The 15,327-nt window shown below is 39.8% G+C and overlaps 1 protein-coding gene across 9 annotated transcripts in view; it reads left to right on the forward strand.

The window, feature by feature from the left end:
- CNKSR2 (connector enhancer of kinase suppressor of Ras 2) overlaps nt 1-15,327 on the forward strand; it is a 220,331-nt gene that overhangs the window by 175,912 nt on the left and 29,092 nt on the right. For 8 of the 9 annotated variants that reach the window (XM_042788745.1, XM_042788746.1, XM_042788748.1 and 5 more), the window contains one exon: nt 914-1,451. In XM_042788745.1, coding sequence (XP_042644679.1) covers nt 914-1,451 — 538 coding nt within the window. Of the gene's footprint in view, nt 1-913; nt 1,452-14,028; nt 14,041-15,327 lie in introns of all 9 variants that reach the window. The other variant, XM_042788744.1, reaches the window with a different exon arrangement.

Genomic DNA, 15,327 nt, shown 5'->3' on the forward strand with positions numbered 1-15,327 from the left:
TGGACCCCTATTCATCCATGCAATCCCTCACCACCCCCTAATCCACTTCTTTGACAAAATGTTGTTACCTCAGTAACAACACAGACTTTTCTCTAAGGGTCCAACAGTTGTGCTGTGAAGCTTTACAGTAACAAATTACACTCGAATTTCCAGAGAAATGCCAACACAAAACCGTTCTGTCTTATATCACAAACAGTGATACCAGCTGTTCTGTTGTTGTGAAAAAGTAGGTTTCTCTATAAATTAGAACAAACGGGGATTTGTTTTTTATTTTCTTCTTGAAGCAGTTGTTGATACAAAAACAGAACATGGACTTCTAGCTTATTTTGCACTAGCATTTTTCATTTTCATGTCCATATATTCAGATGGTGTTAGCTAATGCATCTTACTTGAATATAGTTTTTAAAATGCAAAAATTTGGAATGAAAATTTGGGAAAGTCTGGGGAAAGAGAGAATTCATGATGTTTAATTTGAATGCAGTACTTATCTTCCAAAACCATAGAGCTTTGAACTGCACTGAAGCATTGTAAGAACGGTTCCAAAGAAATTTTTAGCAAGATAGGATGACAACAGGTCATTTTTAATATTTTCAATGGACCAGCCACACCTCTTTTATGTCTTTCACAGTGCCATATTCTGCAAAATTTTCTGCAAATAATTGTGTTGGCTTATTTTATAGACTAAGGGACATAAGGATACTTATTATGAATAAGTATCAGTGTTTGGCCTGCAGGAATGACAAATAGGTACGGGCATTCCTTAAAGTTAGGATCAGAGCAGGCTGGTCAGGTAACTTTGTGCCTTTATTACTGACCGGGGTGCCACCAGTAACAATGAAAAATACATAATAGTTACTAGAAGTAGGTCTCGGTCCGCACTGATCTGAAGATTGCTCTGTTGCCAACATTGTAGATGAGCTGTGCCAGCCCTTACGTGGAGCCAAAACACAGCCGACTTTCGTCCACGGAGACCTCCCAGTCGCAGTCGTCGCACGAGGAGTTTCGCCCGGAGGTGGTGGGGAGCGCCACCGACTCGCCGGTGCGCAAGACGGCGAGCCAGCGGCGCTCCTGGCAGGACCTCATAGAGACGCCGCTGACCAGCTCAGGACTCCACTACCTGCAGACGCTGCCGCTGGAGGACTCTGTGTTTTCCGAGGCGGCCGTGGTCTCCCCCGAGCACCGGCGGCAGTCGACCTTGCCCACCCAGAAGTGCCACCTGCAAGACCACTACGGCCCTTTCCCCCTCGTGGAGGGTGAGCGGATGCAAGTGCTGAATGGGAATGGGGGAAAGCCCCGAAGTTTCACTCTGCCTCGGGATAGTGGCTTCAACCACTGCTGCCAGAGCCTTTCAGTTGGTGCCACCGATCACCACGAAGAAGCGCAACAGAAGGACGTGGAGGAGGAGGAGGAGGAAGAAGGCAAAGCCGCAGAAGAAAACCAGGAAGATAAAAGTAAGTATGGGATATTTATGTGGCTTTTCAAGAGTCCTGTTTGTGTGACATAGAGGTTGTTTTTCCTTTTTCCCATCAAAAAACCCCGACAGTCTTTTAACATCCCCCGTGTTTTACCAGGTCTCCTTTGTCACACACCTCTTTGATCTGCCTTATGTATAAGGCTTAATAATCAGAGAGAGTGCTACATGACCTCTTACGATCACCAGACACTTGCCCGTAGGCTGGTCTCCAATCACCTCCTCCTAATAATTCTTAGTTATAAATGGATTTTGCTTCCATGCTTTCTTCACACTTCTACTTGCACAGAATCGTCTCCCACTGACAGATGTATGTCTCTGGACATACTTAGTAAGATTTCCAGCCAACCCCATCTGGGTTGTGAAAAACACTCAGTAAATCCTGGAGTGTGGAGTCAGGCTGTGATTAGTATGAAGGCGGTCAGGTCACAGGACAGCCCAGAAGCTTTAAGAAGTTGAAAAAGAATGTATTTTCCACACTTCATCACCTTATGATTTATAGAGAGAGAAGTTCAAAAAACATTTAAAACATACGCAAAAATTAATAGAGGACAACTATGTGACCAGTGGGGCTTAAAAAAAAATCATAAAACTGAGTAACTGTTTCTTACATGGCACATTAACTCCATAGATATTAGTACCACTTCTCAGAAATAATCCAAATAAACAGGGATTGGAGAAGGTCCCTGCTCCTCCTGAACGTGTAAATACATTTCTGTGTCTGTTTCATGCTCTGTCCTTCACTGTCATTTATGGAGCTTCTCAGCGTGTGTTGCTAGTAAAGTTGAGTTCACACCCAAGTTGTAGGGTCAGTCAATGAAGCCTGCACCCATGAATTGTGGGGTTATGCTGCAGTTAAGTTACCTGAAGTGTCAAGGAAGGAAGGATGACCCCTGAAGCTCTCCAAGGGTCTATGCTATCTTGTTCCTTCAAATTTTTCACTGTAGTAAAGGAGTATAAAAATGGTAAAAAGATAGGAAAAGGTAATGAAAGCTTTGGATAATTAATGACCTGCCTAAGTTAATTCATTAAGGTTAGCACCTTTGTTGAGCATTAAAATTCACGTGGACGTTACTTAGACTACTTGGGAGAGATCAACAGTTTTCCATTGCCCTCATGCTTTAGTCAGTAGGTTCTAAACATCTCAAAATCTTGACTTTGAGAAAACAGTGATTTCTTTTGCCGATATTAAATTCGATGCCATTAAAAGTTTAAAAAGGCATGATTTCAGTTCCGCTCATGCATGGCACTTTCCAAAAAACCCATACTTTTATTAGGGTAATATTAGACTCTTGCTGACTGTGAAATGAAGCTGTCTAATTAACAGGGTTAAATTTCATCAACCATGAAGAATGCTTTGTCCTATTTTTAACCTTCAATTTTGATTTTCAAATGGGTTTTTACTAATACCGATATAAAAATTATTTTAAAAAAATTTCTCACAGTCAATAAAAAGAGTCAAGGAGACTTCCCACTTGATTTCCTATGCTGTTTGGGCACTACTCAAGGATACTGTTGCAGGGCCTAAGTTGTTAGGTGTTTTAAATCTCAATTTTAATACTTTTAGGTTCCTGGTTGTAACATTTTATAGTATACAATACTAATAAAGGGCTAGTGGTTGATTTAATGGGCCAGAACTTGGGCTTCTCTCCATCTTTGTATACCAATTTCCAAAAAGGGAGAAAAAAGTTTAATTTTTGAAGTGGTCTCCCTGTATACACATACTTCATTTTTCTTCGAGTGAGGGGGTTTTCTTGGTTGAAGCTTTAACAGGAGATTGGTTTTGAAACATTAATGACCAGGTAGACAAGTAAAGTGCTCATAGTGAATTACTGACCATGAAATTATAAAACCAGAAAGAAAACACTGTTCAGTCTGTTAAAAAGTTTAAGCATTGAATTGCTTGTTGCTATGGCTGCAATGTTCTGTTTGCAATGCTGGCTTTTTCCAGTGCCCTTCCCAGTAAAAGGCAGGAGGGATTTCATGCAAGTGGTGTTCTTAAGTGCACAATCCAATTTCTGAGCTGAGAGATGTGCTTGTAACTGCTAAGTCCGCTAACAGGATGGGTGCCCTTGTGTGTACTACATCATTGCCCCCCACATCTCCATTGCTCTGGGAAAATGAAACATTGCAACTGGCTGGAGAAGGGGAATCCTCTCCCTTTTAGAAATGTTTTAACCTCACTTTGAACCTTCCCTGACGTTGTATCATATGAACCTTTTAAATGTATTTATTTGCCTTACACGTTTGTGATCCTGACATAGTACTGAACTCTTGGATGATTATATGTGTTCTTGTGTGTACATGTACGTGTTTTAAAGCTTAATCATTCTTGTTGCTTTTTGTGCGGGACAAGGAATGCAGCTCCTTTGCAGTTGTTGCTATACAAGTCAAATGCCATTGCCAAAAGTTTGTTTTCTCAGCTTTTTGTTTTTACATTCCCACTTTTAAAACCTCCTGAGTTTAAATCAAATAGTAAAATGCAGTCCTGTTTCTTCCAACTTCTTTTGCAGAATTATTTTCAAATAACCACACCACAAATTAGGAGCTCCATGCTTTTTTCAGATGATGTCCCCAGCTGCTATAATTTAACAGAGTTCTGTTGACTTTCCACTAAAGCTACACTGATTTACAACAACTAAGCATCTGCTCTCTGTTAATCACTACTTTATGCCTTAAATAGGTATTGAAATACTTTACTGACACTGCAAATAGTTCTGTGTTTTACTGACACTGCAGATAGTTCTGTGTATCAGCTCTGCTGTAATGCCTAGATATATCATGGTAAACTGAAAATATGGGTTGTCCTTTCCTATGTTTATCTGTTAGGACTTAACTTTGTTGTGTGTTCAGTTGCTTCTTTTTGTCTCATTATAACACATTGACATTGCACTGCTAATCTTTAATGGATTGTTTTATTTCCCTAATCAAAATGCCTTCTGTGTAAATCATTTAGATGTTCCATATTGACACTGTCCTGTAATGGTCTCTTGCTTTGTAATCGAAGAGGGTTCTCTTGTGGGATATTTGTGTTTGTCTGTGTGTTTGCCCATGAAGCTGTGAAGATGGCAAACAACATTCAGACCTGTGGCACTGAACAACCCTCTTGCTGTGTTGTTCAGAGCCAGCCTGCCCACGGAGGGCAGGTCAATGCCTGTGGCACAGTGTGTTGCATTTCTGTGATTTGGTTGTGAAGATCAAGTTGGGCCTTTTCAGGTTTGTCTTCTGTTAGTGGGAGGTAATAGAAGGAGACAGCTGTGCATCATGGCACGGTCACCCCCTTCCCCTCTGGCCCTACCGCTGTCTGCGCTCTCTGTGTTTCAACAGATTTTACCATGTAATGATAAAGAGGACTTCTAGGGAAACTATTTCTGGGGTTTGTCCCAGGAAAGCTTACTTCCTTTTTTGTTTTATTATTTGAAAGTATTTTTGGTGGTGGTTCCTTCATTTTCAAAGACTTCTTTGGTTTGTTGGACAGTAACAGGAATTACTGAGGGTTTAGCAATGAAGAAAAGCAAATACTAGCTCTCTACGGAGTGTAACTGGCTGCAGATTCTGCCGACTTAGCCACAGAAAACCCACCTTTTTTCCATACTCTCTCAAAAAGTCTTTGGAGAGCAGTAGCGTCCGTGGGAGTCTCTGTTGCTGCCACCTGCCCAGACAGTGCTGGGACAGGAGCGGTGCTGCTGGCACCACGTGCTGTGGGTCTGCCAGAGCAGGACTGGCACGCCTTCCTGGGGACTCACACCTGGGACCTGCAACAGTGTGCAAGGGAGCTTTCAACTGTGCGGGCTCTGTCAGACTTCTTCAGGAATATGGATAGAAAAGCACTGATCTCTGTGTTTGAGTTTGAAAAGGTATTTGGAACAGGAAGAAATCACTTAAACTTTCTTGCCACTGTTCAACCCCATTTTCTTCTGTATCGTTCCTCACCTCTTCATTCTCTTACTTCTGCAAGTTTTCTGTCCTTTTCCTGCACTCTGAAGTACTGTAATTCCTGTTTACATGTGGTTTAGGATGTTTTTGTTGCTATCCCATCATCATAATTTTGGAATATCTTCTATATAGTGTGGACAACTACAACAAAGTCTTAAATAGATTTCGGTAAATCAACGGCTGTCCTTTTGGGGCAACTGAAGGGTGGGGACCATTTGTTTGCTGCACTGATTTTCCCCCGCAGAGTATTTACAAGATGCAACAATCTTCCATGTGTGACTTGGGTTGCCTTGAAAAGATTTCACAATGTTTCTTAAGCTTGGGCACACTCACATGTATTCCCTGGCATTTTGCTCCCCCACCAACAGCCCTTGTTCAGGTTTGCAACATCTCCTGGCATCCCATCCTTAGTCCCACACAGTCTAGTGAGCACTGCCCCAGAGGAACAAAATAGCCTCATGCTCCAGTCTCTGAAACACGGCTTTTAAACCTTAAACCACTGAAGACACTTGCCAAAGGCTGGTGCTGGAATTTTGCAGCTCAGAGATATCCAGTCCCTGTAAAAGGATTCCAGGAAAGCTCCCCTTCATGTCAGTGAGAGCTAGTCACTGACAGAGATATTGAATGTCTGCTTGTGCTGAGGTACCAAGCCTGAGACTTTTTTCTTTTTTTCCCCACTAACAAATTAGGAACCAGCAAGAGAATAATAAGAGAAACTGAGAGCAGTTTCTCACACCCCACCTACCAGTCATAGAAATTAAATTCAAGATGGCAGTATACTTTCACAAAATAGGACAGATAGGTTTAAGGAGTCCCATGACTAGCACTGTGCCCAAGAAGGTATATCTGTGGAACATCATAGGCAGGATTTGCCTTCAAGGAGTTTGCGCTAGTAAAAAATGTACTCTGAATAAGGTCAGGGATTTCAGATTCTGAAATATAGGTACAAGGAGGCTTGGCTCTTTTTAATGAGACGTCTGTAAGGTACAGCGCAAACCATATCTCTCAGAAAGATCAATGTTTGCTAATTAAACTCTATGTTATGAGGTGGTACACTGTGTACCACTTCAAGGTTTTGCTTCTCTGCCTTTTGGATAGGGTGTCTTTTCACTTTGACAAGGTTTAGGCAACAGTAAAATGTGGGAGTCAGGATGAATAATGCGTAAAGCTTGAATTGCGCGCAACACAGTTGATGGGGATGTGTGTCTGAAATTAATAGGGCAGTTTGCTTTTCTGACAGCCTCCTTCCATTTTAGAGAGGATATCATTAGTGGTGTCCTGTCATCTGACCACCTAGTTAGTTTTATCTGCACCAAGGGGCAAGGAAGAGACCATTAAGATACCATATCTTCCCCTCTGGAATTATTCAGGTTAGTGAAGGTGTGCATGCCTGGTAGTGTCTTAAATAAGTGGAGCTATGAGAAATGACAGTTAGTGTTTCACATCAGAAATATTCCTTATGAGTCTGGCAAATAGGACGAAGTGCAGCACCCTCTGGGACACTAAGGAGGATGTTATTTTAACTTCCTACATCCACTATCAGTCCTGTACAAACCAGAACATTTGCCAGGGTTGGGGGTTTGTTTGCTTTACGTCCTTCTGGACAGCACAACCTGTGCTTGCTCAGACACTGAAGTAGACTAATGAAATGGCTGCTTTTTCTGAGCTTTGTTTTCGTGATCAGATTTTTCATTCCTAATTTGCATTTGAGCCTTCCTGTGGTACCTGACTGGGTGTTTGCACTCCTCCGGGCTGAGGACCATCAGCGGTTTGTGCCTTGTCTGCTAGGAGGAGGCCTGCCTCCCACTGCCTCCAAGGCGCTAGCTTTGCTGTTAGCTCAGAATGAGCTTGCTTAAAAAATACTGCCAAGTTATGTTCAAAAATATGATCTTAAGCCTGTTGGTTTATAGTGTAAATGGCGAGTCTGCACATCTTTGGTATGGATAGTTTATATATTTACAAGGAAATTTTCATCAGTGGCTCAATGTCAGGGAGGAAGGAACCATAGAAAAGCAGGGCAAGGCAATTGCTGCTGTATCACCTGGTCTGCTTTTCAAAGCAAGTGTTTTATTACAGAATGTCTAGTGGAGTGGCATGTTTTCACATACTCTTTTTTTTTTTTTTTTTAATATAACTAAACCATTTAGTGCTTCACTTTGTCATAAGATCCAGTGAGCTCCTATGAGAGCTGTTATATTTGAAAATGAATGGGTGGGAGGGACAGCATCATTGATAATCTAGGTTATATGTCAGGCTAAACTTTTTTATCCTTGTTAAATTTTAAGATACTTAATCTGAGTATAAGCTTCGAGAATCAACTGCATATTTGGGAAAATTGTCACCCCAGATAAGAGTTGCTTAGTTATCTTCTAGGTGCCATTTAAGTGTGTATGTTCAGCTGCATTTATAAAAATGTGGTTTAGGCTATTATATTAAAAATACTGATATGAAGACTAACTTGGATAAACAAGTACTGGGAGTGGGTATGTTTCTTTCTGAGTATGTTCTTTAGTTAAAATTTTGAAATTTATAAAATAAGGCTTTTCCAATTCTCATATGCAAGAGCAGTTCCATTATAGAAGTGAAATTGTATTCTAAATAAAAATGATGGGATACAAAACCTCTGTATTCTGGTTTTAAATTTCACTTCAAGGGGAAAAAATTGCCTGCAGTGTTTGAAAGCCAAATATTGAATCACTTACTAAATAGCAATTCAGAAAGCAATATGGGCTGTCAACAAAAATAAAAATAGTTTAATTTTATGCCTGTCAGTGTTTTTACATATGAAGGCATTTTACTCACAAATATGTTGTTGCCACATTTTAAATTTTAATTGATTTCCATTGCCCATGCTGCTAAAAATGCAAAGGAGAGGTGAATTACTACTCTTATTTGGGTTTTAATAGCTTTGGGTGTCATTGCCAACAAAGGTCATCTGCCTTTGCCTGAAATATATGGATTAAATAGTCTTTTTACAAGCAAACGAAATGCATGAGAGAATATTTTACACGGCCGTTCTTATAAATTAATTTTCTTGCAGAGTTTCCTCAATTCTGTTACTAAGTTGGTGGCTGTCAGTGGAGGCGTGCTACCAGAGACACCTTTGGGTTAGGTGGTGGAGCAAGGAATCTATGAATGTGAGAATACATTTCTGGGTTTTTTAATGTTCTGCATTATTTCTCTTGCTTGGTGTTATGTAACCAATTTGATTTGCCTTTAATTTTTCCATTTCTTGGCAAAAGCAAGCTCTCTCCCTGATGCTGCCCTGTCTGAGTCTGGCTGCAGAGATGCTGTCCTTGAGAAAAGACAGCTCATAAGTGGCAGACCACTTCCAAACGATATAGGAAAGATAGTCTAAGCCCTCTAGGGCTCTCTGTTTACCATACTGAAGAATATGCAATTGCTTCCCAGTTTGTTGGCCTGATATGTCTCCACTGCAATATAAAAAAGCCTTTTTTTCTGCTTGCAGATTCCACCCCCTCAATCCCAAATGTGCTTTCATTCTGAAGCGTAATATAGTCACATTTCTTAAATGAGGAAATGTAGCTTTTTTTAAATTATTATGTGTACAAAAAGGAAAATCAGACTTTTTTTTTTTTAATTAACATGTAATTTCCCATTAAAAAGAGAGTTTTCTTGACCCAAAATTTATATTCACATTCATTTTGATTCCAAACACAAAAAACAATGTATGTTTTTAATCATTTGCATAAATCTTCTCACTGAAACTCACTGAAAATTGTTTTAAAGACACTTTTAGATTTGATCACTGCACTATACATGAGGAAGCCATTTTTCTCTGGGAATTTTGCAGAACTGGGATAATTCCTGTCTGAGATACAGCCTAATCTGAAAGTTTCCAAATGCAAAGGAGACAGACGTCTACAATGAAAAAAATTAACTAGCTATTGTATGCATGAGAATGTTCTTTAGAAATCTATAATTTTAAAATTCTTAGCTTTTTCCAAATCTAAAAAAAAAAAAAAAAACAAAAAAAACCCCAACTTTTTATAATCGATTATAATTAAATCAGATTAATATTACATGGTACCAGTAGGACTGGGAGAATAGAGGACTAAAATCTTTTCATATGATATTTACTACATCTCCAGGTGGTACCATCTGCTGTCTGTGGCTCTGAGGTTCTTTCAAGGCAATTGTTAAAACATAAGCAGGGATGAACTTGAGTCAGTAGCGCTTGGAAGGACAAAGGAGGGGTGTAGTTTTATTAAACTACTACCATGCTGATCTTCTGTAGTGTCACCATGTAAACATGCATTCTTGTTTAATTGCTGTTCATCATGGGAAGCAGGGTGAGATATTAAAGCCTTCGGTGCGAACAGCCATCATCTTGCTAGAATTTTTTTGTTGGACAGGAGACTCTGGAGAAGCCAAATTTGTTTGGTTTAATCTGTTTTTAAAATAACTCCTTGGAGTTCTTGGCTATAACATGAAGATTTTCATAGAGGCCTATGAAATAAATGTTACTGGGCAACTTTTTGTGAATTTTCGTAACGTCCCAGCCTGGCCTTTTGGCTGACTTTCCTTTCCTTTTAGCCACTAGTTGCTGCTCCACAGGATCACAGATCAAGTTTAGGTCGTGTGTCCAGCCCTATGCAACTTCCTTGGATACTCACTGACCGCTAAAATGACACTAGGTGCTTATGTATTCGTATCCTAATCTCCTTACTTGTTTCCTAAACCTTCCCACTGCAGGAAGGCAACATGTAGTCTAAAATCTTGGCCCCTCTGGTGAAGCTGTAAGTGTGCTGTACATGTCTTGGAGCCAGGGAGCTGGAAGTGAATTCAGAGGTTATCCAATATAGCTCTGCCCTCTAAATCTGGAGCAGCTATACCTACCGAATCTGTCCTTAAACACGCCCAGCGGTGGGCACTCCTCATTCCCTCCAGACAGTGCTTTTCCTCTTTGCTGTAATGGAAAGGAATTTTTTTTTTTTCTCTTAATGGGTATTGAATTGTTCCCTCTGCAATTTAAGCCTAGCATTTCCTTTCCATTATGAAACAGAAAACAAAACTGCTTCATTACAGCAGCTCTTTATTCAAGCTAAAAGGTTGTCGTGAAGGTTGATTTAGTTTTTCTCACAGACAGTGTTTTCTAGGTTTCTGACCCCTCTTGCTGAGCTTCCCTGCATTTTCCAGCTGCCTCCCACCTCTTCTGGGATTGCAGCATCCAAGCTGTGTGCAGCTCACCTGGCTGAGACCAGAAAGGTCGCTTTGCTCTGGGTGTTTTATGCACTGTACTGTGATGACTGTCTGTTTTGTAACTATATTGTACTTCATATTTCAGTTCATGTTTTACAGGATCCCAGATGCTTTTCTACTTAATGGTTATTTTTCTAATCGTAGTTGAGCTGATTATTCCTGCACCTCTCACATATCCACGTTAAGTAGCTCATGTTAATAAAAGCCTCAGGTGATTTAAAACGTCTAATTAATTGGGCTAAAACCAACCAGCCAACAAACAAATATGACATTTTGTAAAACAAACAGCCTGACTAGACAAAAAAAAGCATTGCCAAGTTCTGTGTCTGTTAGCATTTACCATATTGTTATATGAAACTTGGCAAGGGATTTCATCCCTCTAAATCATTCCAGTTTCTGAGAATGTCCTCCAGCAGTCTAGGAGCTGTTTCCTGCTACTTTCATGCTTGTGGATTTTAACAGGTTTATTCTCTTCCACTGTCCAGGTCATTAGTGAAGTCTGGGACTGTTTCTGGGTGCAGAACAGCCTCAGAACACCACATAGTGCAGCCTTCCCTGTTAACAGTGAGCCTCTGGTGTCTCCTCCACCTGGGCTTGGCTTTTGCTATCAGAGGACACCTTGGGTATGAAAAGTGGCTCATTCCGCTCACTTTTGGGAGATGAACGTCTAGAAGGAAAAGAGTGTGCCCTGTCTCACATCCATTCTGCATCTGAATAGCCAAGGAAGATGTTACCTGGAGATAGGTGGGGACCAGAAGGCTCATCCTTTTCTCATTTGGGATTTCACCAGTCCCCCAAAAGAGCTTAACACTCAGAGTTTATACTCACCATGTGAGTTTTATTTGTGAGATCTTTTGTTGGTTTTTAATAGCAGGCATTGACAGTTCTTATGAAACAAATGTGATAATATGGTAATTTATTTGAAAAAAAAAAAAAAAAAAAAGAAAAAGCCCTATAATCAGGCAATTTTGCAAGGATCTCGGTTCTCATTAATAATAAAAAAATAGGTTTCTAGCTTTTTTAAAAAAAAAATGTGGTTCAAAATCTAGCAGATAAACATTGTTTGTCTCCTTTTGTGGCCTCAATTTGCAAATTTTGGATCTTGTTGATGGTAGTTAAAACTCTCACATTGTTGTGCCTAGTGTGGTACTATTAAATAGCATGGTATCATGGACAAAGTGTGAAACAAGTTCTCTGTGGGTTCTTCTTGTATTTACATGAAGAAAATGGCTGCATTTTAAGTAAGATGGTTGTTTTCTGGCTCCACATTTTGAGTTCTGCTGGCACAAAATAATAGCAGCTAATTATTTCTTCTCTTCTGGATTCCAGAGGGATGAACTTTGGCCTTTGGAATATAAAATATCGCCACTGATTTGTTTAAAAGCATTTGAGTTGTTATCACCGTTAGAGAGTGAGGAGAGAGGCTGCCAAAAAACTTCAATTTAAAACCACTTTTCAGCCAGTTTTTGAAGTGTTGATTTAATCATGTGAAGATTTACATGCAACAAGAAGGAGGTGAAATTAAGGAAACCTCACTTGGGAGATTTCTCCTGGCTGTAAATTCAGGGCTAGGCAGAGATCAGGCAGCGGCACTGCAAGACCTGGCCACAGGGTATGAACGGGGAGGAAGTTTACCCTGAGCGCTTTACCCATCAAGACTAATGAGAATAAGTACTAAAACTTAACTAGGGATAATTGTGCATTTAGTTCCGGGTTAAACAAACCTCTGATTTGAAGTGAGGTGGGATGGCTTGGGGAAGCTCCTGGTACGGCTCCTGGAACAGCGCCTGGCGAAGCCAGAGGCCCGTGTCAGTGGGCTCCTTGCAGCTAATACAGTGTTTGCTATACATGCAAAGCAGTCGTAGTATACTTGAGAACCGGTGAACAAGAGACCTAGAGAATTAGGGAGTATCTTCCTATAGTAAAAATAGCAAAATCTGGTTTAGAATTCACGTAACAGTATTTAAATAGCCTCTACTTTTGGCATTAAAGTGATATTTTTAGTGAAGTGAACACTTGAAATCCAATATGAAAATCATACTTAATCTATAAAAAACTTGAAGCTGATTATTCTGAGAATTCTTCTGTTTCTTTCCTCCCTGCTAGAATGTATCCTGCCATTTGTTTTCACCTCTTAATTATGAAAATAAATTTTATTTTCAAGATTTTTTTTTTTAATCAAGCTAAGTACAACAGTGCAACATTTATATTTTTTAACTTTAATGTAATGGCTTTTGGGACAACAAGAGTAGCCGGTTTATGTCTTTTCAGAAGACAGAAAGAGTATTTTTATTTATTTATTTCTGGCTGTGTAAAGAGCCTAGGAAAAATCTCATTAGAATTTTACACTCCCACTCCACGCTCTCTGAGACTATTTTTTTTTTTTTTTTTTACATTTTTTTTGACACTGAGAAGAACTATGCTTACTTTCTCCAGTGTTACTATACGATCTTGGTATTTAATGTCTTATTTCCTAATGTAGCCTCAAAAGTTTCATGTGATTCTTATAGGGGCTAAGAATACTTATTAATGAACTAGAATAATTTGACCATACCATAAATTTTTTATACCAACACATAGAAAATTTAAATCTCATAACTTTGACAATGGTTTATGAAATGGTGAGGCTGAGGAATAAAAATAAAATAAAAAAACAGAAAATGCACTTTAGACATTAGTGCATTGCGCATTAATAAATCAATAGTTTCCAAGTTCTCTGCTTATTTTGCATTTTAACCTTCTGCAGTTCAATTCACAAGTTCTGCTTGCAGATGTGGCCACCTTATAGGGGCCATCATGAATCTTATAAACAGGTGATCCTTGCATCTGTGCAAACTCTAAGTTGAGAAAATTGATTCTATGAACGTCTCACACACTCTATAAAATATAGTCTCCATAGTAAAAGAATAGGAAAAGAGGATGCGTGTTAGTTTTCCTGGGAATACTTATTTAAAAGATGGCTGAAATTTTTGGTTCAATTAATTTTGAACTATTGGTAGAAGGTGGAAGGAAGTTTCAGGGTTTTCATAAAGTAAAAAAATGGTTGCCTTGGAGCTTCACAATTTGGAAATGGCTTTTATAGTTAATGAAACTCAAAAATGTCAGCCACCTCTCTATTACTCTCCTCCATCCCAAAAGACCAGTTTCCTAAGCTTGTACATGTTCTGGCTAAGCAAGATTATGGGACTTATAGTGAGAGTACAAAAGTCACTTGAAGCAAAAGTTAGGCTTTTCAGTCAGTTTTAAAGATAGTACTTGGGTCCTTCATGGTTTTCATTATTCCTGAACTTTAGGGGAGGTTGAACATGGGGGGACAAAAGCATAGTCAGATGGCCCCAAGCAACCAGCACTGTCCCTTGGAGGGCTGTGACACCTGTAGTCTTTGGGTTTCTACTCAGAGGAAAACAGGAGTAGAGGGGTGAGATTTTCTATTCTACCTAGATTTGGCTTTTCTGCCATGGCTTCCAGAAGACTGTGTGTGTTTCTGAGCATCACTGCTCCCCCTCCCCCGGGATGATGGGGAGTAGGAGGTTGCTGAGAGTAGCCCAATGAACAAAGAAAGGAAAGGAGACCCCAGCAAGGTGGTGGAGACTTAATTTACCTGTGTAAAAAGAAAGGAAACACTTTCTATAGGCCATGATCTGTAGTGCTTGTTGGGAACAGAAAACATCGGGGTAGCTGGGGAAGAGATGGAAAAGTCTAGTGGGGTGAGATGGAAGCAAAAGTCAGAAGACTAGACAGGACATAAATCTGTAATGGTGAGGATAAGCTATAGAGCAAGGTTCCTTAAGTTGTGATTTGTTTTGCAAATGAAAATCCCATCATTGTTAATGTTCTGTGCCACAGTTGAGGATGGTAGCGTTACAAATAGTTCCCCCAGTTAGAAAAACTTTTAAAAGCATTTTGTTTTGATAGTGACACATTTTTCTTACAGGATGACCTACTGTAAATGCACCCATGCCGCCTTTGCCTTTGTTTCACAGAATCATGTAATTTAGCACCTGCTGTGCAGGTGAGTCAAGTGGGTGTATTTTATGATGGGGCCATGTTCTGGCAGACCGTGCCAGTGCACAGAAATATTTCCTCAGCCAAAGTTGTCCTCCAAGGAGGAGAATATGGTGTAACCTCATAATTATGTGGGAAACCCTGTAATATATCTGTTCATAATTAGCTGAGGTGACAGTTATTTTTGACAAATAAAACCTTCTCATAGTGTCCCCTTAGCTCATGTCTTCCAAAACTACTAGTAGAGGCATCTGGTGAGGCTTTTTATTTCAGATGATTTACTCAGTTGTACCATATTGAAATGGAGTAGGTATTTTAAAAGACAAAGTCATGAGCCTGTTTCTTTATTTTGTCCTTGTATGTTTTGCATTTCTTCAGTCTGCCACTGCTCATCTTTAGTGGTTGCCATAGCTAGCACTGTTATTAATGACCAAAAGTATATAGCCAGATCTTCATCTCTGTTCCTCCTGGGTTTTATTAACATCTGTCTCTTCCTTCCAAGGCAAATGTAATGGTTGTAGCATTTCCGGGCTGGGCAGGGGAGGTTGTTGTCTGCACTTAGACATGTAACTATAGATCTCCAGTTCTGAAATCCTCCCAAGGTTTCTGCACACACCTGCTAAGAGGTTGTTTTAAAAACCTTCAGCTTAAGCTAACCATGTGCTTGCTGTATTTCATAGTTCACAGAGAAA

This window comes from Tyto alba, unplaced genomic scaffold, assembly GCF_018691265.1.
Source record: "Tyto alba isolate M040663 unplaced genomic scaffold, T.alba_DEE_v4.0 Super-Scaffold_14, whole genome shotgun sequence".
NCBI classification, from domain to species: domain Eukaryota; kingdom Metazoa; phylum Chordata; class Aves; order Strigiformes; family Tytonidae; genus Tyto; species Tyto alba.